This window comes from Symphalangus syndactylus, chromosome 19 (assembly GCF_028878055.3).
Source record: "Symphalangus syndactylus isolate Jambi chromosome 19, NHGRI_mSymSyn1-v2.1_pri, whole genome shotgun sequence".
Classification (NCBI taxonomy): domain Eukaryota; kingdom Metazoa; phylum Chordata; class Mammalia; order Primates; family Hylobatidae; genus Symphalangus; species Symphalangus syndactylus.
Window position 1 is genome coordinate 12,121,977 of NC_072434.2, and position 25,976 is coordinate 12,147,952.

At 39.7% G+C, this 25,976-nt stretch overlaps 1 protein-coding gene across 2 annotated transcripts in view; it reads left to right on the forward strand.

Moving 5' to 3' along the window:
• KCNH1 (potassium voltage-gated channel subfamily H member 1) overlaps positions 1-25,976 on the forward strand; it is a 461,331-nt gene that overhangs the window by 90,888 nt on the left and 344,467 nt on the right. The window contains exon 6 of one of the 2 annotated variants that reach the window (XM_055233917.2): positions 23,873-24,346. In XM_055233917.2, coding sequence (XP_055089892.1) covers positions 23,873-24,346 — 474 coding nt within the window. The remainder of the gene's footprint in view (positions 1-23,872; positions 24,347-25,976) is intronic. The other variant, XM_055233918.2, reaches the window with a different exon arrangement.

Below are 25,976 nucleotides of genomic sequence, written 5' to 3' on the forward strand. Positions count from 1 at the left end.
TGGTTTTGGTATTAGGGTGATACTGGCTTCATAGAATGATTTAGGGAGGATTCCCTCTTTCTCTATCTTGTGGAGTGGTGTCAATAGGACTTTGAATGTCTGGTAGAATTCAGCTGTGAATTTGTCTGGTCCTGAACTTTTTTTTGTTGGTAATTTTTTTGTTACCATTTCAATCTCACTGCTTGTTATTGGTCTGTTTAGGGTATCTAATTCTTCCTGATTTAGGCTAGGATGGTTGTGTCTTTCCAGGAATTCATCCATCTCCTCTATGTTTTCTAGTTTATCTGTGTAAAGGTGTTCATAGTAGCCTTGAATGATCTTTTGTATTTCAGTAGTCTCAGTTGTAATATCTCCTGTTTCATTTCTTAGTGAGGTTATTTGGATTTTCTCTCTTCTTTTCTTGGTTAATCTTGCTAATGGTCTATCCATTTTATTTATCTTTTCAAAGAACTAGCTTTTTGTTTCATTTATCTTTTGTTCGTTTGTTTCAATTTCGTTTAGTTCTGCTCTGATTATGGTTATTTCCTTTCTTCTGCTGGGTTTGGGTTTGGCTCGTTCTTGTTTCTCTAGTTTCTTGAGGTGTGACCTTAGCTTGTCTTACGCTCTTTCATACTTTTTGATGTAGGCATTTTGGGCTATGAACTTCCCTCTTAGCACCACCTTTGCTGTATCCCAGAGGTTTTGATAGATTGTGTCACTATTGTTCCTCTTGAAGTTTTAAATTTCTATCTTGAGTTCATTTTTGACCCAATGATCATTCAGGAGCAGGTTGTTTAATTTCCATGTATTTGCATGGCTTTGAAAGTTCCTTCCGGAGTTGATTTCCAGTTTTATTCCACTGTGGTCTGACAGAGTGCTTGATATAATTTCAATTTTCTTAAATTTATTGAGGCTTATTTTGTGGCCTATCATATGGTCTATCTCGGAGAAAGTTCCACGTGCTGATGAATAGAATGTAAATTCTGTGGTTGTTGGGTAGAATGTTCTGTAAATATCTGTTAAGTCCATTTGTTCCAGGGTATAGTTTAAATCCATTGTTTCTTTGTGGACTTTCTGTCTTGATGAACTGTCTAGTGCTGTCAGTGGAGTATTGAAGTCCCCCACTATTATTGTGTTGCTGTATATCTCATTTCTTAGGTCTAGTACTAATTGTTTTATAAATTGTTGAGCTAATTCTTCATTCAAGTGATTTTTGTTAACACTATATGCCAGGCCTTGTGTTAAGGACCAATTATATATGGTAAGTAGAGAGACAAGCACTTTGTTTTCATGGGGCTTATGATCTAGTAAGAGAGACATCTATAAACAAGTAAAAAAACAGATACATACATGTATTACAATTCCTGATGAGTATAATAAAAATCCTGTTGATAAATAGAAAGTAACAGAAGAAGGAAGTGGGTGAAGATTCTATTTGAGAGAGGGTATCAGGGAAGGCTTCTATAAGGAGATGACACTTAATTTGAGACCTAAAGGTTGAGAAGAATCCATCCACATGGAAAGTAGGAGAGGAGCATTCTGAGCTCCCACATAGCAAGAGTTGGTGTCTTTGCAGAAAGCCAGTGGGTGGGCCAAGTGCACTGGCTCATGCCTGTAATCCTAGCACTTTGGGAGGCCAAGGTGGGTGGATCACTTGAGGTCAGGAGTTCCAGACCAGCCTGGCTAACATGATGAAACCCCATCCCTACTAAAAATACAAAGATTAGCTGGTCATGTTGGTGTGCACCTGTAATCCCAGCTACTCAGGAGGCTCAGGCACGAGAATCGCTTGAACCCGGGAGGCGGAGGTTGCAGTGAGCCAAGATCATGCCACTGCACTCCAGCCTGGGCCACAGAGTGGAACTCCATCTCAAAAAAAAAAAAAAAAGCCAGTGAGTGGAGTATGCTTGGTGAAGTCAGAAGGGTTCAGATTAGGTAGGAAAGATAGGCAGGGGATTGTAGGTCACAGAAAGAATGTAGATCTTATTTGAAGTCTGTTGGAATCTGATGTAAAGAGCTGGAAGGTTTTGATCAGGGAAGTGACCTGATGGAATACAAGTTGATGTATGATATATGAATTTGAGGAGGGCAAGAATGAAAGTAGAGAGAGCTGAAGCTGCTGCCATGCTGTTGTGAGACAGGATGGTACATTGAATATAGTTGTAGAAGTGAGTGAGAGGTAGTGAATGGCTCCTGAGTTATATTTATTTGGTGGTAGAAGCAACAGAACTCCCTGATAGATTAGTTCTGGAGGTTGGCTTGAAGGGGGAGCTAAGCTGCACACCTTTGTGGTACCAGAGCAAGAGAGAGTGGCATTAGGAAAGCCAAGCAAGGAGAGTGTTTGGGAAGGAAGAACTGTGCATGCTGCTGAGAGGATGAAGTAGATCAGGATGGAAGAGTACACTGGATTTAGCAACACTAACCTTAACAACAGCTATTTCCTTAGTGAGTGGAGGCAGTAGTCAGATTGGGATGTGTTGGAAGGTGATTTGAGGTGAGAAAGTGGAGACATTGTGTTTAGACTTCTCTTTCAAAAAATCTGGCTATAAAGGGAAATAGCAAAAGAGCTGTAGCAAGAAAGTTTAGTTGATTTCTGTCTAAAGATGTTGATGAATTGATTCTGTACTCAAAGAGAGGTTGATGGGAAGAAAAAGGAGAGAATCACAGGTTGAGGGCTGGGCTAAAGCATTTGAGGAGGTGGGAAGATGAGGCTCAGAGCACCTGGGAGGAATTGGCCTTTCACAGAAGAGGGCACTTCCTCTGTTGAAACAAGATGAAGTAGGTAGGTGAGGATGGAGGCTGATTTGTAGATATGTGACCATTGGAGGATGCAGGAGTCTCTCTCTGGTTCTGTTTTTTCAATTATTCCTAAGGCAAAAACATGAGTTAAGAGTGAGGTGTAGCAGGGAATAAGACTTAAGAGCTTAGAATAAGATATTATGATCTCTGACCATTCTCAGCAAAAATCACTTTGCATGATGGTATTTACTGGGCACAAAAAATTTTCAAGGTGTGTTAGTCTGTTTTTATGCTGCTGATAAAGACATACCCCAGACTGAGAAGAAAAAGAGACTTAATTAGACTTACAGTTCCACATGGCTGGGGAGGCCTCAGAATCATGGCAGGAAGTGAGAGGCACTTCTTACCGTGGTGGCAGCAAGAGAAAATGAGGAAGAAGCAAAAGTGGAAACCCCTAATAAACCCATCATCAGATCTCATGAGACTTATTCACTATCACGAGAATAGCTCATGAAAGACTGGTCCCCACAATTCAATTAGCCACCCCTCCCACACTTGGGAATTCTGGGAGATACAATTCAAGTTGAGATTTGGATGGGGACACAGCCAAACCATATCATTCTGCCCCTGGTCACTCCAAGTCTCATGTCCTCACATTTCAAAACCAATCATGCCTTCCCAACAGTCCCCCAAAGTCTTTTTTTTTTTTTTTTAGATGGAGTCTCGCTCTGTTGCCCAGACTGGAGTGCAGTGGCATGATCTCGGCTCACTGCAAGCTCCGCCTCCCAGGTTCACACCATTCTCCTGCCTCAGCCTCCCGAGTAGCTGGGACTACAGGTGCCTGCCACCATGCCCGGCTAATTTTTTGTATTTTTTTAGTAGAGATGGGGTTTCACCATGTTAGCCAGGATGGTCTCGATCTCCTGACCTCGTGATCCACCTGCCTCGGCCTCCCAAAGTGCTGGGATTACAGGCATGAGCCACTGCACCTGGCCCCGAAGTCTTAACTCATTTCAGCATTAACCCAAAAGTCCACAGTCCAAAGTCTCATCTGAGACAAGGCAAGTCCCTTCCACCTATGAGCCTGTAAAATCAAAGCAAGCTAGTTACTTCCTAGACACAATGGGGGTACAGGTATTGGGTAAATGCAGCTGTTCCAAATGGGAGAAATTGGCCAAATCAAAGGGGTTACAGGGCCCACACAAGTTTGAAATCCAGCAGGGCAGTCAAATTTTAAAGCTCCAAAATGATCTCCTTTGATTCCAGGTCTCACATCCAGGTCACGCTGATGCAAGAGGTGGGTTCCCATGGTCTTGGGCAGCTCCGCCCCTGTGGCTTTGCAGAGGACAGCCTCCCTCCCAGCAGCTTTAACGGGCTGGCATTGAGTGTCTGTGGCTTTTCCAGGTGCACAGTGGAAGCTGTCGGATCTACCATTCTGGGCTCTGGAGGATGGTGGCCCTCTTCTCACAGCTCCACTAGGCAGTGCCCCAGTAGGGACTCTGTGTGGGGTCTGACCCCACATTTCCCTTCCACATTGCCTTAGAAGGAGTTCTCCATGAGGGCCCTGCCCCTGTAGCAAACCTTTGCCTAGGCATCCAGGCATTGCCATATATCTTCTGAAATCTAGGCAGAAGTTCCCAAACTTCAATTCTTGATTTCTGTGTACCTGCAGGCTCAACACCATGTGGAAGCTGCTAAGGCTTGGGGTGTCCATCCTCTGAAGCCACAGTCTGAGCTGTATGTTGGCTTCTTTCAGCCTCAGCTGGAGCAGCTGGGACACAGGACACCAAGTCCCTAGGCTGCACACAGCACAGGGACATTGGGCCCAGCCCCTGAAACCACTTTTTCCTCCTGGGCTACTGGGCCTATGATGGGAGGGGCTGCTATGAAGACTTCTGACATTCCCCGGAGACATTTTCCCCATGGTCTTGGGGATTAATATTAGGTTCCTTGCTACTTATGCAAATTTCTGCAGCCAGCTTGAATTTATCCCCAGAAAATGGGGTTTTCTTTTCTATCACATAGGCTGCAAATTTTCTGAACTTTTATGCTGTTTTCCTTTTAAAACTGAATGCCTTTAACAGTATCCAAGTCACCTCTTGAATGCTTTGCTGCTTGGAAATTTCTTCCCCCAGATACCCTAAATCATCTCTCTCAAGTTCAAAATTTCACAAATCACTAGGGCAGGGGCAATATACCACCAGTCCCTTTGCTAAAACATAACAAGAGTCACCTTTGCTCCAGTCCCCAACAAGTTCCTCATCTCCACCTGAGACCACCTCAGCCTGGATCTTATTGTCCATATCACTATCAGCATTTTAGGCAAAGCCATTCATCAAGTCTCTAGGAAGTTCCAAACTTTACCACATTTTCCTGTCTTCTTCTGAGCCCTCCAAACTGTTCCAACCTCTGCCTGTTACCCAGTTCTAAAGTTGTTTCCACATTTTCAGGTATCTTTTCAGCAACACCCCACTCTGCTGGTACCAATTTACTGTATTAGTCCATTTTCATGCTGCTGATAAAGACATCCCCGAGACTGGGAAGAAAAAGAGGATTAATTAGACTTACAGTTCCACATGGCTGGGGAGGCCTCAGAATCATGGTAGCAGGCAAATGCAGCAAGAGAAAATGAGGGAGAAGCAACTGGGTGTGGTGGCTCATGCCTGTAATCCCAGCACTTTGGGAGGCTGAGGCGGGTGGATCACGAGGTCAGGAGATTGAGACCAGCCTGGCTAACATGGTGAAACCCTGTCTCTACTAAAAAATGCAAAAAATTAGCCAGGTGTGGTGGTGAGTGCCAGTAGTCCCAGCTACTCGGGAGGCTGAGGCAGGAGAATGGCATGAATCCAGGAGGTGGAGCTTGCAGTAAGCCGAGATCGTGCCACTGCACTCCCGGGCAACAGTGTGAGACTCCATCTCAAAAAAAAAAAAAAATTGGGAGAAGCAAAAGTGGAAACCCCTGATAAATCAATCAAATCTCGTGAGACTTATTCACTCTAATGAGAATAGCAGGGGAAAGACTGGCCCCGTGATTCACTTACCTTCCCCTGGGTCCCCCCACAACATGTAGAAATTCTGGGAGATACAATTCAAGTTGAGATTTGGATGGGGACACAGCCAAACCATATCACAAGGTATGGTCTTGCTCTCCTCCTCTAGTTAGGTGTAGTTTGGGGATTAGGGTAGGTACTCTTAAGAGAGACAGGCCCTGGCCGACGTGCCTGGTTTTGGATTTAATTGGGAAGTCCTGGAGAAGGTCCCTTTGACCAGGAGCTGGTTGTATAAGGTGACAGGAAGGCATGTTGCTATCCTTCGGGGGTTCTGTAGAAAAACAGTAAGTTATCAAGAGTCTGTGTACAGTAGAAAAAAAAAAGCACTGAATTAGGAAACTGGACTTGAGTGTACGGTCCTGTTTTGTCATCTGCAATGTGACTGTGAACAAACAGTTTACCTTCTGGGTCTATTTTCCCAATTTGTAAAATAAGCAAAATACCGGCCTTCCCATTGCATGAGATGTGATGATGTATGTCAGTGTGCTATGAAAAATATTTCACGCTGTACAGATGGATTAGTGAAAAGACTCGGAGGCTTGGGGCTGGCGGCCTCGCTGCTACTCCCAGCTTCTCTGAGGACTCACCCCTTGCATGACTCAGGGTGAGTCATGTCACCTCCATTATACAAAGCCTTCATTTTCCCATCTGTAGAACTCCCTCACAGGGTGGTTATAAGGATTTAAAAATACAATAGAGGACTTTTGGAAGTAAAAATGCTAGAGAAATGTGATAGATTAGTCAGTCTGATTTCCCTATTTTTCATCAAGAGAAAAACCCTTTTTTCCTTCCAGAATCAATCTTCAAGATGAGCATTGTTGGGCCCCATAAATAATGGCCTGTAATGAGCACTTCCTCTGGACAAAGCCTGGCATTGGATGTTGTAGCAGGAGAGGATTAGGGAGAGTGTGGACTAGTGACATTATCCTAGGAGAAGTAGCATCTGCCTTTGGGGAACTGCCAGTCTGACTGGCGGAATAGGACAGACACAAGCCTCTCCTAGGAAGCTTCCATTGTACAAATCAAAGGAAGACAATAGAAGCACATGCTCATACTGACAAGGGCAGAAAAGAGGTGAGGGAGGTTACTGACTGTACTGTAGTCACCGGGATCACCAAGACCAGGTTATTAAGCCTAATTTCTCTGCAAAGCTTCTGAAATCTCATTGAGCGCCTAACATAGGGCATGCTTCTATGACTGGACAAGGTCTGTATCCTATGCATTGTGACTCAGTGCCCAGAGATTCCTTCCCTTTGGAGGACACTGACCCCTTTCCAGATAGTCATATCCTGAATGATCCTGAGAAAGCTTTTTGTCCTGAGGGTGGAGATCGCAGGCTCCTGGTGAAACTTGCCCAGTTGTCCTGTAGAACTTACGTTTTTGGTTTCTTTTGAAGAAACATAGAAATTGACCCTCCCAGTCTTAAAACTTTAGAAAGTTACATTTGTCCTATCTGAGTCCCTTTCTCAGGAAACCAACCATCAGGGCTCCCAGATAGTAATCAAGGAGCTGAAACTCACCAGAACACTGCATCTGGACAATGAGATGCCAGACCTCTCACCTCTCACCCATCATGATTGCCTAACCAATCACCTACGTTTTGATGGCCAACTCTTCTTCCCTATCCCTCCCTAATTCCTGTTTACCCACATGTAGCTACATTCCTTCACCACTACATAAACCCCCAATTTTAGTTGCTCAGGGAGATGGATTTGAGACTGCTCTCCTATCTCTTCAGCTGCAACACCCGATTAAAGCCTTCTTTCCTGGTAGTACTTGTCATCTCAGTGATTGGCTTCATGTGTGGCAAGCAGCAGAACCTAGACCAAGCGCCTGGTGCATTGGTAACAATCAGAGCAATGCTGTCACCTGTCTTTTTAGTCTGAATCCATTTCTACACACACTTCTGAGGAGGAAGGTGGTCAGTCTCAGGGAAATCTTCCTGAGGAATATGAATAGTCATTTGTACTGTATTTTGAAAGGACTATTGGAGCCAGATAGTTAACTAGCTATGAAATACTCTTTTGGTCAGGGAATTTCTCTCAAGCATATTGGTTTTCTGTAATAAAGAACTCACTCCATGGAATTTCCATCTTCTGTTTTCAGTAATGTCCTGATAATTGCTAAAGAGTTTATATCAGGGTGAAATATGTAGGATCCTAGGTCGGATGGTAAAAACTTCATCTTACTGGAATCACTCATAGCCTTTTACATAAAGACTTGGAAAGAGAATGCCTCACATTTATCCGGATAAAATGTCCTAGCAATAAAAATATTTTAGAATGCCAGTACCCTGTGGTTTAAATGTAAAAGGCTGCATCCTAGAGATGGGAAGAGAGGCACTGAATACAGTCCCCATCAACCCTCCCTCTCTAGCCTGGTGCCGCCATCAATTCCTCTTTGAATACATGTTGTAGGAATATCATCAGGGGAGAGTCTGTGGTCAACCTGGCATTTTGGTGAGGTATGAAGACACTATTGAACTAAGGCCTCACTCAGGCAGGGCCTAATAGCATCCTAGAAAGAATCAGAATGGGAAATCCACCTAGAAATAATTATAGATTATATCAAACTGTCACAGAAGAGCCACTTTTCTTTGAAAGGGCATTTCCTCCTGAGGATTTGTTACCAAGAACTATGGAGCTCTAGATGACGGGTTTGCAAACAGCAGGTGTCTGTTTACTGTGGATTCTTTTGAGTTCTTGCTGAATAGTCTTATCACCCAGACTGTATCTTGAAAACATGCAATAAGCTGCTGCATAACTTGCCTCCCTTTTCACCTTGCCTTTCCCTTAGCTGAATGCTCAGAACCCCTTAAAAATATTTGTAAGTCATCTACGTTCAGTTGATTTTAAAAACTAAAGTTTTTATTTTGAGATAACTAGATTCATATAGAGTTGTAAGAAACAATGTAAGTGATCCCATGGGCCCTTTACGCAGCTTCTCCTGATGGTAATTGCCCGCAAAGCTACAGTACAATATCACAACCTGGATATTGACATTGATACAGTCAAGGTACAGAATATTTTCATCACCATAAGAATACCTCATGTTGCCTTTTTATGGGCACCCCCCCACCCCCTTCCTTCCTGCCCTTACTCCTTCCTTAAGCCCTGGTAAATTACTAAGTCTCCTTCTATAATTTTGTCATTTCAAGAATATTATATATATGGAGTCATAAGTATATAATCTTTGAGGTTTTTTTTTCAGTCTCGAGATTCATCCAGATTGTTGCATGTATCAATAGTTTTTATATTTTTATTACTGAGTAGAGCTCTATGATATATATAGAAGCAACATGGTTTAACCATTTATCTGTTGAAGGATATTTGGATTGTTTCCAGTTTTGGCCGATTATGAGTAAAGCTGCTATAAACATTCATGTACAAGTTTTTATGTGAACATAAGTTTTCATTCCTCTGGGATAAATGCCCAGGAGTGTAATTGCTGGGTCATATGGTGGTTGCATATTTAGTTGTTAATAAACTGCCAAACTCTTCTGGAGTGCCCGCACCATTTTACATTCCTACTAAGAATACATGAATGATCTAGTTTATCTGCATTCTCACCAGCAGTTGGTGTTGTCACTTTTTTTTTTTTTTAATTATACTTTAAGTTTTAGGGTACATATGCACAACGTGCAGGTTTGTTACATATGTATCTATGTGCCATGTTGGTTTGCTGTACCAATTAACTCATCATTTAGCATTAGGTATATCTCCTAATGCTATCCCTCCCCTCTCCCCCCACCCCACAACAGGCCCCAGTGTGTGATGTTCCCCTTCCTGTGTCCATGAGTTCTCATTGTTCAATTCCCGTCTATGAGTGAGAACATGTGGTGTTTGGTTTTTTGTCCTTGCGATAGTTTGCTGAGAATGATGGTTTCCAGCTTCATCCATGTCCCTACAAAGGACATGAACTTATTATTTTTTATGGCTGCATAGTATTCTGTGGTGTGTATGTGCCACATTTTCTTAATCCAGTCTATCATTGATGGACATTTGGGTCAGTTCCAAGTCTTTGCTATTGTGAATAGTGCTGCAATAAACATATGTGTGCATGTGTCTTTATAGCAGCATGATTTATAATCCTTTGGGTATATACCCAGTAATGGGATGGCTGGGTCAAATGGTATTTCTAGTTCTAGATCCCTGAGGAATTGCCACACTGTCTTCCACAATGGTTGAACTAGTTTACAGTCTCACCAACAGTGTAAAAGTGTTCCTATTTCTCCACATCCTCTCCAGCACCTGTTGTTTCCTGCTTTTTTAATGATGGCCATTCTAACTGGTGTGAGATGGTATCTCATTGTGGTTTTGATTTGCATTTCTCTGGCCAGTGATGATGAGCATTTTTTCATGTGTCTTTTGGTTGCATAAATGTCTTCTTTTGAGAAGTGTCTGTTCATATCCTTTGCCCACTTTTTGATGGGGTTGTTTGTTTTTTTTCTTGTAAATTTGTTTGTGTTCGTTGTAGATTCTGGATATTAGCCCTTTGTCGGATGAGTAGATTGCAAAAATTTTCTCCCATTCTGTAGGTTGCCTGTTCACTCTGACGGTAGTTTCTTTTGCTGTGCAGAAGCTCTTTAGTTTAATTAGATCCCGTTTGTCAATTTTGGTTTTGTTGCCATTGCTTTTGGTGTTTTAGACATGAAGTCCTTGCCCACACCTATGTCCTGAATGGTATTGCCTAGGTTTTCTTGTAGGTAGGGTTTTTATGGTTTTAGGTCTAACATTTAAGTCTTAAACCATCTTGAATTAATTTTTGTGTAAGGGGTAAGGAAGGGATCCAGTTTCAGCTTTCTACATATGGCTAGCCAGTTTTCCCAGCACCATTTATTAGATAGGGAATCCTTTCCCCATTTCTTGTTTTTGTCAGGTTTGTCAAAGATCAGATAGTTGTAGATATGTGGCATTATTTCCGAGGGCTCTGTTCTGTTCCATTGGTCTATATCTCTGTTTTGGTACCAGTACCATGCTGTTTTGGTTACTGTAGCCTTGTAGTATAGTTTGAAGTCAGGTAGTGTGATGCCTCCAGCTTTGTTCTTTTGGCTTAGGATGGACTTGGCAATGAGGGCTCTTTTTTGGTTCCATATGATCTTTAAAGTAGTTTTTTCCAATTCTGTGAAGAAAGTCATTGGTAGCTTGATGGGGATGGCATTGAATCTATAAATTACCTTGGGCAGTATGGCCATTTTCACGATATTGATTCTTCCTACCCATGAGCATGGAATGTTCTTCCATTTGTTTGTATCCTCTTTTATTTCATTGAGCAATGGTTTGTTGTTCTCCTTGAAGAGGTCCTTCACATCCCTTGTAAGTTAGATTCCTAGGTATTTTATTCTCTTTGAAGCAATTGTGAATGGGAGTTGACTCATGATTTGGCTCTCTGTTTGTCTGTTATTGGTGTATAAGAATGCTTGTGATTTTTGCACATTGATTTTGTATCCTGAGACTTTGCTGAATTTGCCTATCAGCTTAAGGAGATTTTGGGCTGAGACGATGGGGTTTTCTAGATATACAATCATGTCATCTGCAAACAGGGACAGTTTGACTTCCTCTTTTCCTAACTGAATACCCTTTATTTCCTTCTCCTGCCTGATTGCCCTGGCCAGAACTTCCAACACTATGTTGAATAGGAGTGGTGAGAGAGGGCATCCCTGTCTTGTGCCAGTTTTCAAAGGGAATGCATCCAGTTTTTGTCCATTCAGTATGATATTGGCTGTGGGTCTGTCATAGATAGCTCTTATTAAATGAGGTACGTCCCATCAGTATACCTAATTTATTGAGAGATTTTAGCATGAAGGGCTGTTGAATTTTGTCAAAGGCCTTTCCTGCATCTATTGAGATAATCATGTGGTTTTTGTCTTTGGTTCTGTTTATATGCTGGATTACATTTATTGATTTGCATATGTTGAACCAGCCTTGCATCCCAGGGATGAAGCCCACTTGATCACAGTGGATAAGCTTTTTGATGTGCTGCTGGATTCAGTTTGCCAGTATTTTATTGAGGATTTTTGCATTAATGCTCATCAGGGATATTGGTCTAAAATTCTCTTTTTTGGTTATGTCTCTGTCAGGCTTTGGTATCAGGATGATGCTGGCCTCATAAAATGAGTTAGGGAGGATTCCCTCTTTTTCTATTGATTGGAATAGTTTCAGAAGGAATGGTACCAGCTCCTCCTTGTACCTCTGGTATAATTTGGCTGTGAATCCATCTGGTCTGGACCTTTTTTGGTTGGTAAGCTATTAATTATTGCCTCAATTTCAGAGCCTGTTACTGGTCTATTCAGAGATTCAACTTCTGCCTGGTTTAGTCTTGGGAGGGTGTATGTGTCGAAGAATTTATCCATTTCTTCTAAATTTTCTAGTTTATTTGCGTAGAGGTGTTTATAATATTCTCTGAAAGCTGTTGTCACTTTTTGAAAAAATTTTAGCCATTTTGATAGGTGTGTAGTAGTATCGCAGTGTAGTTTTAATTTGCATTTCCTGAATGGCTAATGATGTTGAACATTTTTTTCATGTGCTTATTGGTTATCTGTATCTCCTTTTGGGTAAATGTCTGTTTATACCTTTTACTCAGCTTTTAGATTTTTTATAGTTGAGTTTTGAGGTTATATATTATAGATTATATATTCTAGATACTATTTCTTTATTCAATGTTTGCTTTGCAGTTATTCCTTTCAGTCATAGATTTTCATTGCATCCTCAACACAGTCTTTTGTTTTAAATTTTGATGAAGTCCAACTTGTCAGTTTTCCCATTTATGGATTATGCTTTTGGTGTCAAATCTAAGAACAGTTTGCCTAGCCCTAGTTTCTGAAGATTTTCTTTTTTTTCTAAAAAAACCTTTTTTGGTTTTATGTTTTATATTTAAGTCCGGAATCCATTTTGAGTTAATTTTTAAATAAGATGTGAGACTTAGGTCATGGTTCCTTTTCTGGCTTATTGATGTCCACTTGTTCCCATGCCATTTGTTAAAAAGCCATCTTTCCTGCACAAATTGCTTTTGCACCATTGTCAAAAATCAGTTGAGTATATTTGTATGGGTCTATTTCTGGAATCTCTATTCTGTTCTATTAATCTATATATCTATTCTTTTAACAATACCACATAGTCTTTATTACTGTGCTATATATCAAGTCTTGTGATTGGTTAGGCTGATTCCTCCTACTTTCTTTTTAAAAACAGCTTTATTGAAGTATAATTGATATATTAACCCAAAACCAAAAGTAAAAACCCAGTTATGTTTAATGTATATAATTTGATGAGTTTGAACCACTTTATTTTTCTTATTCAAGATTGTTTTAGCTATTTTAATTCCTTTGCCTTTCATATAAGTTTTAAAGTAATCTTGTGCACATCTACAAAAACTCTTGCCAGCATTTTGATAGAAATTGTGCTAAACTTGTATAACGATTTGGAAAGAATGGATATCTTTAGTATGTTTAGTCTTCTAATTTAGGAACATGGTATGTCTCTCCATTTCTTTAATCTCTTTCATCAACATTTTGTTGTTTTCAGCATTGAAATCCTGCATGTTTTGTTATATTTACGTTTAAGTATTTTTGGAATGATTATAAATGGTATTATGTAATTTTGGTGTTCACTTCTATTGTGTAGAAATACAGTAATTTTTATATGTTTATCTTGTATCACATGACCTTGCTGAACTCACTTATTAGTTCTAGAAGTTTTTATGTGAATTCTTTGGGATGTTCTGTGTAGCATTATGTCATTTGCAAATAGGGATATTTTTATTTCATCCTCTCTGATCTGGATGCCATTTATTACCTTTTTTTGCATTATTGTAATGGCAGTACTGTGTTGATTAAGAATTGTGAGAGCTGATATTTTGCCTTGTTCCTTGTTGTAGGGGGAAAATTTTCATTCTTTCACCCTTAAGAGTAATGTTAGCTGTAGGTTTTTTTGGTAGATGCTCTTTATTAAGTTTAGGAAGTTCTCCTCTATTTCTATTTTTTTTTTCTGAGAGTTTTATGAATGGGTTTTGGGTGTTGAATTTTATTGAATGTTTTTGTATATCAATGGATAAGAGTGATTTTTTTCATTAGCCTATTAATATAGTACATTACATGGCTTTTTTTTTTCAATATTGAGCCAGACTTGCACTCTTGAAATGTACCCCCATATTTTTTTTTTTTTTTTTAAGTGACAGGATTTTGCTTGGTTACTCAGGCTGGAGTGTGGTGCTGTGATGCTAGCTCACTGCAGCCTCAAACTCTTGAGCTCAAGTGATCCTCCTGCCTCAGCCTCCCAAGCAGATAGGACTATAGGCATGCACCACCATCCCTGATCTTTTTTTTTTTTTTTTTTTTTGTAGAGATGGGGGTCTCTCTATGTTGCCGAGGCTGGTCTTGAACTTCTGGCCTCAAACATCGTCTTACCTCAGCCTCTCAAAGCACTGGGATCACAGGCCTGAGCCACCACGCCTGGCCTCATTTTTATATATTGCTGAATTCTGTTTGCTACTATTTGTTAAGAATATTTGCATCTATATTTATGAGAGCTATTAGTCTGTAGTTTTCTTTTTTGTACTGTCTTTGGTTTTGGGAATCAAGGTAAAATTAGTTTCACAAAATGAATTGAGAAGTGTTCCCTCTGATTCTATTTTCTTTTAGAGATTGTGTAGAATTGCTGTTAATTCTTCTTTAAATTTTGACACCATTATTTATTAAAACCATCTGAGCCTGGGGATTTTTTTCTGGGATTTTTAAAATTATGCATTTGATTCCCTCAATAATTTTGTGCCTATTGGTGTGGTAGTTTGTGGTTTTTGAGGTCCATTTCCTCTAACTAGTCAAATTTATGTGTGGAGAGTTGTTTGTAACATTCCCTTATTTTTATTTTTATGTCTCCAGGGTTTATAGTGATATTCTCTTTTCCATTCTTAATACTGGTAATTTCTGTCTTCTCTCTTTTTATTTTCAGTCTTGCTACAGGTTTGTGGATGTTATTTTATGTTACTGATCTTTTCAAAGACCACTGATTTTCTCGTTTTCCTATTTTTAATTTCATCGATTTCTGCTCATTATTATTTCCTTCCTTCTGCTTGCTTTAGTTTTATTTTTGTTCTTTTTTGATAGATTCTTGAGGTGGGAGCTTAGAATATTGATTTAAGACTTTTTGTCTTAGGTAAACATTTAGTGATAAACGTTTCCCTTTTTGTACTACTTTAACAGTATCCCACTTCTATTTTCATTTTCATTGAGTTCAATAAAAGTTTCCCTTGTCACTTTATCTTTGGCCCATAGATTATTTAGAAGTGTGATATTTATAGTTTTCAAGTGTCTGGATATTTTCCCATTATCTTTATTGGTTTCTAGTGTGATTCCATTGTAGTTGAGAATACACTCTGGTGATTTTAATTGTTGTATTTATTAAGATTTATTTTATGGACCAGCATATGATCTATCCTGAATACTATTTCGTGTACACTTGTAAAAGCTGTATTTTGCTCCTGTTGGGGAGAGTATTCTATAAATATTGATTGAATCCTACTGTTTGATGGTATTGTTGAGTTCTTCTATATCTTTGCTAGTTTTCTACCTAGTTGCTCTATCAGTTGTTGAGAGAGGTGTACTGTGGGTCTGTTTCTCCTTTTGATTTTATCAGGTTTTTACTTTACATATTTTGCAGTTCTTGTTTGGTACATATACATCAGGATTGTTCTGTCTTCTTGGTGGAGTGATGCTTTTATCGTTATGTAATTTGCCTATCTGTCTCTATTGTTCAGATACCTTCTATTACAGAACAACAATTATAGGACAATTTCTATTGTTTTATCTTCAAGTTCAAGTTCACTAATTTTTTCCTTCATCTTCTTCATTTTGCTTTTTTTTTTCCCTGAGATAGGGTTGCCCATTTTGTTGCCTACACTAGAGTAATCATGGCTCACTCCTGCCTCAACCGCCTGTGTTCAACCATTCCTCCCACCTTAGCCTGCTGAGTAGCTGGAACTACAGGCGTGTACCACCAGGCATGGCTACTTTTAAATGTTTTCTAGAGATGGGGTCTCACTATGTTGCTCAGGCTGGCCTTGAACTCCTGAGTTCAAGTGATCCTCCTACATTGGCCTCCAAAATGTTAGGATTACAGACATGAGCCACTGTGCCTGGCCTCATTTTGCTTTTGAGCCTATCCATTGGATTTTTTTTATATTCGTTATTATATTTTCTGGTTCTAAAACTTCCATTGGGTTCCTTATATCTTCTTTGCTGAGACTTTCTATTTGTTTCGAGCTTGTCCCTAATTACTTGTTAAAGCACTTTTATGATGGCTGTTCAAAAATCTCTGTCTGATATTTCTGATATATAATTTTGGTGTTGGCATCTATTGATTACCTGTTTTTCATTCCATTTGATGTCTTCCTGGTTCTTGGTATAATGAATGAATTTTTTATTGAAAGTTTGGCATTTGGGTAGTCTCTGGATCTTATTTAAATTTTGAATTTTAGGTTTAATATTTATATGGCAGAAGAAGAGGTAGGCATCCTCTCACTTTTGCCAGGTTGGGGTAAACATACAGATTTCCCACTCAGCCTCACTGACACCTGAGTGGGGTGCTCCTCCTTGTTACTGCTGGGTAGAGACAGGAATTCCAGCTCCTCACTAAGCTTACATGGATACCTCTCTGGGCTGTGGGGGATGGAGGTGACCTCGTGACTGCTGGGCAGTAGTGGAAATCCCAACTCTCCACTAGGCTTCCTCTGACCATCCCATTGAGGAGGGAAAGGGGTACCTCATTACTGTTGGTAGAGGTGGCATTGTGTGGAAGTCCATGCTCCTTACTGGGCCTTTTCTGGCTGGAATATCTCAGTAGGAGAGGAGATGGGAGATTGGGTGCTTCATTACAGCTTCAAGAAAGGGGAAGTCTAGGCTTTCTAGTAGGCCCTGCTGGCTTAGCTGAGGCGGGGTGGGGGCACACAATTTTTCTGTGCTATGTGGTTGTAGTAGAGTGGTTATTATCTAACAGCTTTCTGTCTTTTGAGGCTGCCCATTTTCCACTCCTTTTGGCTGGAAAGAATAGGCTTTTTTTTTTTTTGTCTATACTCCTTGGAGTTTCCAGGTTGCTGGCTTCTTCAGCTCCAAGTCAGGAATACATGAGGCAAAAAGAAAACTCAGAGAGCTCACCACTGTGTCATTCCTAGCCAGTTTGCTTTCTTTTCTCCACCTTTCAGAGTCATCTTATATTTGTTTTAGATATAACGACCAAGGCTTTTAGTTGCACTTAGAGGGAGGAATAGGGAAAAATATGTCTACTCTATCTTTCCAGAAATGGAAATCTTATTCGGTTCATTTATTTGCTGTATTCTTGTTGGGGTGATCAGACCCAATACCAGGTCGTGAGGGTGACGAAGTCCAGCAGAGTCAAAGGAATGAGAAAAGACAGTTTGAGAGAGGAAGTGGGTCCAGGGGGCCAGTGCTAGTTATGGAGGCTGCAAAGGCCCTGAACTCTAGAAGCCCAGAATATTTATTGGTGATCAAACAAAGATACAGGTGGCAAGAATGTGGGGTTGAAAGGGGGCATTGCATTAAGCACATGATTTACAGCTTTGATGGTTTAACATTTATATGGCCAATTCTAAGACACAATCGATCTAGGAGGCTGGGAGGGCTAGAAGCAAGGAGCCAGCAAGTCTAGACACATGCCAGAGGTCAGGAGAGGTTTTATGCCCTGAGCCATGGATTCTACCCAAGCCAGGAGGGTTTTATGTCCCGGGCTTAGATTATGGTGCAGCAGGGTAGTCTTCCACCCTTTAACACAGAGCTTGGTGTTCCAAAGTCCGTGAGGGGTTTTAGAACCTGGACCCTGGACATATTCCAAGACTCTTTCACATTATGCAAGCTCTGCCTCAGCTTCTCTCAACACTCAGCTTTTCCCGACAATTCTTAAAGGCCAAACTTCTTTGTTGCTGAGGTCTCAGAATCCAAGCTTCCTTAATCACACTCAGGTAATTTCCTTTTCATGGAGAGAGAAATTAAAATCTCAAGCATAGTAGGGAGGAGTGCATTGGTAAGAGGGGTGGAAAGTGTTCCTCTACCCAAAGATGCACACTGACACTGGATTTCTAGCTTTCCTTTGCCCCCTTTTAAGGGCTGGCATCAACCATAGGGGAAACAGGGGCATTCGGCTAATCTTACCTTTACTAAAGGGTCTTCAACCTCTAGGGGTATCAAGAAGTTCCCATGACACAAGGGGGAGTTTTACCTAGAGATTTATAAGAACCTGCAAGTGGCACAGAGGAGCAGCTGGGAGTCCCTTCCAGCTTGGCTTGGTATGAGAAGGCACAGCTTTTTGCCTTTGACTAATGAGGATGAAACCCATTGGTGATTCTCTCCTGGAGCCAACCTTCTCTGGACTTCTTCCTGCACTAAGTCTGCTTCCTTAAAAGCCTAAATTACTCAGGGAAATATAACCATGATGTGGAACAGCATGTGTTTTGAATCTAGTTAGATCTGTTTTGTGATCCTGTCACCATCTCTTGCTAGATAGGACCTTAGAGTTCACTCATTCACTTAAAAACAGTCCTGTAGTGCCTACTTTGGGCCAGCCAGCATGCTGGGCTCATGGAATGTAGTAGTTGGTACTCTTCCTTGCTTTTTTTTTTTTCTTTTCTTTCTCGCCATCAGCAAGTCCAGCTGGCTATACTGCAGAAATATTAATATGTACAAAATTGGACTGCTTTTCTCTATCATCTCATCTTTTTCTCTGTTATAACAAGTACCCTGATTCTGTTCTTCCCTCAATCCTTTGTCCCAACTCATTATCTACAAAGCAGCCAGGGTGATCTTTTAGAAACATGCATCAGATTATTATTCTTTTACCTAAAACCCTCTGGTTACACCCAGCCGTACATAGAATAAAATCTAACACCTCCCGATATCCCACTGGGTCCTGTGTGGTCTAGCTTCCGCTTTCCTTTCAGAGCTCATCTAGCATCTTCTCCCTCGCCTCCTCCCACTCACTGTGCTTCAGCCACATTGGACTTCTTTCGGTTCCTGATAATATCAAGCTTATTTCACCCTAGGGTTATTATGCCAGTTACGCCCTCTGCCTAGGATAATTTTTCCATACAAACTTAAATGGCTGGTTCTTTGTTGTCACGCAGGTTTCAATTCAAACACTTTCCCTCTCTTACTCAAGTCACATTTTATCAAATCACAGTGTTCTGCCTGCCCCAGTGTTATTTAGTGGTTATCACAATTTGAAATGATTTTGATTTGTCTGCTAGACTGAGCTCCATGAGAGCAGGCATTATGCTGTTTCCTTCAATGCTGCATGTCCAGTACCTAGAACAGTTCCGGGCACAGAGCAATAAATATATTTAAACATTTTTAATTGATACATAATTATATATGTTTATGGACTACACGTGATATTTTGATACATGTATGCAGTATGTAATGATGAAATTGGGGTAATTGAGGTCTCCATCACCTCAAACATTTTTCATTTCTTTGTGCTAGAAACGTTTAAGATCCTCTCTTCTAGTGATTTTGAAATATATAGTAAATTGTTATTCACTCTACTGTGCTATAGAACACTTATTCCTCCTATCAAATACTAATTTTAAAAAACGATTTTTATTGATGCACATTAGATGTACATGTTTTGGGGGTACTTGTGATAGGATGATAAATTTATATAATCAAATCAGGGTAGTTGGGATATCCATCACCTTAAATACTTACCTGTTTTTTTACTCTAGCTGAAATTTTGTATCAATTAACCAACCCTTCCCTATCACACTCTCTTCCTGTACCATTCTCAACCTCTGGTAACCACTATTCTACTCTCTACTTCTAGGAGGTCAGCTTTTTTAGCTCTCATATATGAGTGGAACGTGGTATTTGTCCTTCTGTGCCTGGCTTATTTTATTTAACATAATATCCTCCAGGGTTATCCACGGAGCTGCAAATGACAGGATTTCATTCTTTTTTTATGGCCAAATAATATTCTATTGGGTATATATATCCATTAATATTTTGTTTTTCCATTCATCCGTCAATGGACACTTAGGTTGATTCTATATCTTGGCTACTGTGAATAGTGCTGCAATAAATATGGGAGTGCCAATAGCTCTTTGACATACTGATTTCCTTTCCTTTGGATATATACCCACCAATGGGATTGCTGAATCATATCGTAGTTCTATTTTTATTCAAAGAACCTCAATATGTTTTGCATAATGGCTATATTAATTTACATCTCCACCAAAGTATATAATAATTCCCCTTCATCTGGATCCTCACCAGCATTATTTATTTATTTATTTATTTTTATTTTTTTTGAGACAGAGTCCAGCTCTGTCGCCCAGGCTGGAGTGCAGTGGCATGATCTTGGCTCACTACAACCTCTGCCTCCCGGGTTCAACTATTTCTCCTGCCTCAGCCTTCTGAGTAGCTGGGATTACAGGTGTCCACCGCCATGCCCAGCTAATTTTGTATTTTTAGTAGAGATGGGGTTTTACCATGCTGGCTAGGCTGGTCTCGAACTCCTGACCTCAGGTATTCACCCTCCTCGGCCTCCCAAAGTGCTGGGATTACAGGTGTGAGCCACCATGCCTGGCCATCAGCATTTTTTTTGTCTTTTTGATAATAGCCATTTAACTGGAATGAGATTATATTTCACTGCATTTTGATTTGCATTTTCCTGATGATTAGTAATGTTGACATTTTTTGATATCCCTGTTGGCCATTTATTTGTATGTGTTCTTTTGATAAATAGCTATTCAGATTACTTCCTCATTTTTAAATCACATTATTCAATTTTTGCTGTTGAGTTGAATTCCTTGTATATTCTAGATATTAATCCCTTGTCAGATGAATAGTTTGCAGATATTTTCTCCCATTCTGTAGGTTGTCTCTTCATTCTGTTGATTATTTCCTTTGCTGTGCAGAAGCTTTTCAGCTTGATATAATCCTATTTGGCTATTTTTGCCTTGGTTGCCTATACTTTTGAGGTTTACCTTAAAAATCTTTGCCCAGTCCAACATCCTGGAGAGTTTCCCCAAAGTTTTATTTTAGCAATTCTATAGTTTGAGGTCTTAGATTTAAATTTTTAATCCATTTGATTTGATTTTTGAATATGAGAAGAGATAGGGGTCTAATTTCATTCTTCTGCATATGGATATCCAGTTTTCCCAGCACCATTTGTTGAAGAGACTGTCCTTTTCTCAATGTATATTCTTGGCCTTTGTTGAAAATGAGTTCATTGTAGATACATGGATTGATTTCTGGGTTCTCTGTTCTGTTCCATTGGTCTATGTGTCTGTTTTTATGCAACTACCCTGTTGTTTTGGTTACTATAACTCTGTAGTATAATTTGAAGTCAGGTAATGTGATTCTTCTAGTTTTGTTCTTTTTGCTCAGGATAGCTTTTGCTATTCTGGGTCTTCTGTGATTCCACATAAATTTTAGGATTAATTTTTTCTATTTCTGTGAAGAGTGTCATTGGTATTTTAATAGGGATTGCATTGAATCTGTAGATTGCTTTGGGTAATTGGACATTGTAATAATATTAATTCTCCTAATCCATGGAATACTTTTCCATTTTTTATGTCCTCTTCAATTTCTTGTATCAGAGTTTTATAGCTTTATTTGTAGAGGTTTTTCTTCTCTTTGGTTAGATTTATTCCTAGACATTTAATTTTTTTTGTAGCTATTGATAATGGAATTTCTCCTTTGATTTCATTTTCAGATTGTTTGCTATTGGTGTATGGAAATGCTACTGACTTTTGTATGTTGATTTTTGTATCCTGCAACTTTAGCGAATTTGTTTATCAGTTCTAATAGGTTTTGTGTGTGTGTGTGTGTGTGTGTGTGTAGTCTATGTTTCTCTAAATATACGATTATGTCTGCAAACAGGGACAGTTTGACTTCCTCCTTTTCAATTTGGATGCCCTTTATTTCTTTCTCCTGCCTAATTGTTCTGTCTAGGATTTTCAGTGCTATGTTGAATAACAGTGGTGAAAATGGGCATTCTTGTCTTGTTCCAGATCTTAAAGGGAAGGCTTTCAACTTTTTCCTATTCAGTATGATGTTAGCTGTGGGTTTGTCATGTAACATCTTTTTTATTTTTAATTTTTTTTATTTCCATAGGTTATTGAGGAACAGGTGGGTGTTTGCTTATACGAATAAGTTCTTTAGTGGTGATCTGTGAGATTTTGGTGCACCCATCACCCAAGCAGTATACACTGTGCCCAATTTGTAGTCTTTTATCCCTTACCCCCTTCCCACCCTTTCCTCCTGAGTCCCCAAAGTCTGTTGTGTCATTCTTATGCCTTTGCATCCTCACAGCTTAGTCCCCACTCATGAGTGAGGACATACGATGTTTGGTTTTCCATTTCTGAGTTACTTCACTTAGAATCAGTCTCCAATCTCATGCAGGTTGCTGTGAATGTAAGGCATTTGAGTACATTTCTTCTATACCTAATTTGTTGAGTTTTTTTTTTATCATGAAGGGATATCGAATTTTATCAAATGCTTTTTCTGCATCTATTGAGATAATAATTTTTTTTTCCCTACTGCTGATGTGATGCATCATGTTTGTTAATTTGCAAGTGTTGAGTCATTCCCGCATCTCTGGATAAATTCCAGTTGATTATAGAGTATACTTTTTTTTGATGTTCTGTTGGATTCAGTTTGCTAGTGTTTTGTTGAGGATTTTGTATGTAGGCTCATCAGGAATATTGGCTTGCAGTTTTCTTTTTTTGTTTTGCCCTTGTCTGGTTTTGGTATCAGGGTAATGCTGGCCTCATAGATTGAGTTTGTAAGAATGCCCTCCCCTTCAATTTTTAAAAATAGTTTGAGAATAACTGGTACTAGTTCTTCTTTAAAACTTTGGTAAAATTCAGCATTGAAGCCATCTGGTCCTGGGCTTTTCTTTGTTGGGAGATTTTTTTTTTTATTACTGATTCAATTAATCTTATTTCTTGTTATTGGTCTGTTAGAGTTTTCTATTTCTTCCTGTTTCAATCTTGGTAGGTTGTATGTGTCCAGGAATTTATCCATTTCCTCTAGGTTTTCCAATTGTTGGCATATGATTATTCATAATAGCTTCTAATGATCCTTTGTATTTGTGTGGTATTTCTTGTAATATTTCCTTTTTCATCTTGAATTTTATTGGGAGTTTCTTTTTCTTAGTTAAAAGTTTGGGTTTTTTAAAAATTATGTTTTTAAAAACCCAGCTTGTCATTTCATTGCTCTTTTGTATTTTTTGTCTCAATTTTATTTATTTTGGCTCTTATTTTATTATTTTTTTCCTTCTTCTAATTTTGGATTTGGTTTGTTCTTGCTTTTCTAGTTCCTTGAGGTGCATTGTTAGGTTGTTTATTTAAAACCTTTTTACTTCTTTGTTGTAGGCATTTATTGCTGTAATTTTCCCTCTTAGTATTTCTTGTGCTGTATCCCGTAAATTTTTGTTATGTTATGTTTTCATTTTCATTTGTTTCAAGATATTTAAAAATTTCCTTCTTAATTTCTCTATTGACCCACTGATCATTCAGGAGCACGTTTAATTTCCATGTATTCATAAAGTTTCCCAAGTTCCACATGTTTTGATTTCTAGTTTACTTCCACTGTGGTCAGGAAAGATTCTTGATATGAATTTGATTTTTAAAAATTTGTTAACACTTGTTTTGTCATGTCACATATAGTCTATCCTGGAGAATGTTCCATGTGCTGATGAGAAGAATGTGTATTCTGCAGCTGTTGGATGAAATCGGAGCAATTAATATTTATTGAATAAAGAGTTGCTTAATCTTTTTGAGCCCCAGTTTCTAACTTATGGAATAATAATTGGCTAATAGAACAAAGGTGTATTTAGAATTGAGATAATAAATATGTGTAAAGTGCTTAGTACAACACTTGGCTCACAGCCAAATAGTAGTTTGTAATTGTTTCTTTGTGATTATTTCTATTATAATGTTCACTTTCATTCTCCCATACTCCTTTCATACCTGTTATTGTACCTAACGATTTATCCAGAGTATTGTGATGATTTGCCAATCACAGATGCTGACTGGTTAGTTACTTGCAATTAAATCCTAACTTAGTTCTCTCTTGGTCATGTTTTTCTGTACAGGTCCTACAGCTGGGCTCAGACATCCTTCCCCAGTACAAGCAAGAGGCACCAAAGACTCCCCCTCACATCATCTTACATTATTGTGTTTTTAAGACCACGTGGGATTGGATCATCTTGATCTTGACCTTCTATACAGCCATTTTGGTCCCTTATAATGTCTCCTTCAAAACCAGGCAGAACAATGTGGCCTGGCTGGTTGTTGATAGCATCGTGGATGTTATCTTTTTGGTGGATATTGTGCTCAATTTTCATACCACCTTTGTTGGACCAGCAGGGGAGGTGATTTCTGACCCCAAACTTATCCGCATGAACTACCTGAAGACGTGGTTTGTGATTGACCTTCTGTCCTGTTTGCCATATGATGTCATCAACGCTTTTGAGAACGTGGATGAGGTTAGTGCCTTTATGGGTGATCCAGGGAAGATTGGTTTTGCTGATCAGATTCCACCACCACTGGAGGGGAGAGAGAGTCAGGTACATCCCTCAAATCTCAGACCTTGTTGTCATGTCTTTAAAACTGAATTAAATGTGGGTGGTCAACAGAAGAATAATTAAATGGGTGGGAAATAGCATGACTGATGTCTAGAACAGAGGGAGCATGCTTGATAGATACCCTTGCCTGCTGTTCCCATCCTTTGGCGGTTTGGAGGCCCTGCATGACAGTGAATGGGTGTGGAAGAGACCAAAGGCTTACTCCTACTCCACATGGAATGTAAGCCACTGGTTCAGGAATGGTGGGCCTGCAGCAGCAGGCATGCATGGCCGCTGCACTGGCAAGTCTTCTATTGAGTATATAGTTGCTGAATGTCTACCTATTGATTATTCTAGTTATGCAGACTTTTCTTTTATCTGCTGCTGACTTTTGCCTGTTTCATAGCCAATTAACTCCTGGTAACAGGAATACCATTTTCCTGAAAGTTTGCTTTTCCTTTTTTCTGTTAAATTTTGAGATGAGTTATTTCTTTGCTAAAATGAGTTTGGAGGCAACCATGTGCTGAGGTAGTCAGGCACCAGCTTGTGGTTAAGAGAAGCCGTATTGTTTTTGGATTATACTGCTGTTTTAGTCCATTTTGTGTTGCTATAGAGAAATACCTGAGGCAGGGTAACTTACAAAGATAAATCAAAATTCTGATGGCTGGAAGATTTAGGTCCGGGTCACTCATGGTGGAAGGTGAAGGGGGTAGCCAGTTTGTCCAGAGATCAGATGGTGAAAGAGGAAGTGAGAGACAGGAAGTGGAGGTGCCAGGCTCTTTGTAACAACCCGCTTTTGTGGGAGCTAATGGAGTGAGAATCCACTTACCACCCCACTTCCCGCAGAGAGGACATTAATATATTTAAGAGGGATCCACCCCTATGACCCAAACACCTCCCATTAGGCCCTATTTCCAACACTGGGACTCAAATTTCAACATGAGGTTTGGAGGAAACAAACATTCAAACTATAGCAACTGTTTTAAATTGTTAGTCCTGCAGGCAATGGATGAAATTAAAGGAAGCTAAATTCTCTGTAAATGTGTTGGAATTAGGAAATGCTCCAAGTCATTTTCTGAATGAGTGCCTGGGACATGTGGTAGCAGGAAGGGCCACTGGACTGATTAAGGTGATTTTCTTTGAAACAGTGAGGATGTCAAGTCATTGCAAAGAAAAATGTCAGATTCTTATCTAGTTTGTGTTCTATGGGAATTGTCCTTCCGTTTTCTTACTCCTAGTTGACATTCCAGATGGATTAATATAAGGCAGTTCATTTGGCAAGTCTCCAGCCTTGTTCAGCGGGGCCCTCATTGCTTCAGATTACAGAGGCTCCCAAGGTCTCAGTCTGGATGGGTTGTGTGGGTAATCTAGGAAGACAAGTTGAGGCGCAAGACACATTTCAGAACTAAAGGGCTCGTAGGACTCAGGCTTGAGAATGTTGAAAGGAACAGCTTACTCCCTGCCGGGATATCAAGACCTGGCCAGTGACTCCATGTTTTACTGGTGGCATAATGATGCCTTTCTGCCTTCAGATCAGTACCAGCGGTTGGTGGGACAGCAGGCTTTTCTCTGGGAAAACAAAACTACTACCACTTCTCTTTCCAGTGAAGGGTAGCTCTTCCTACAAAATACT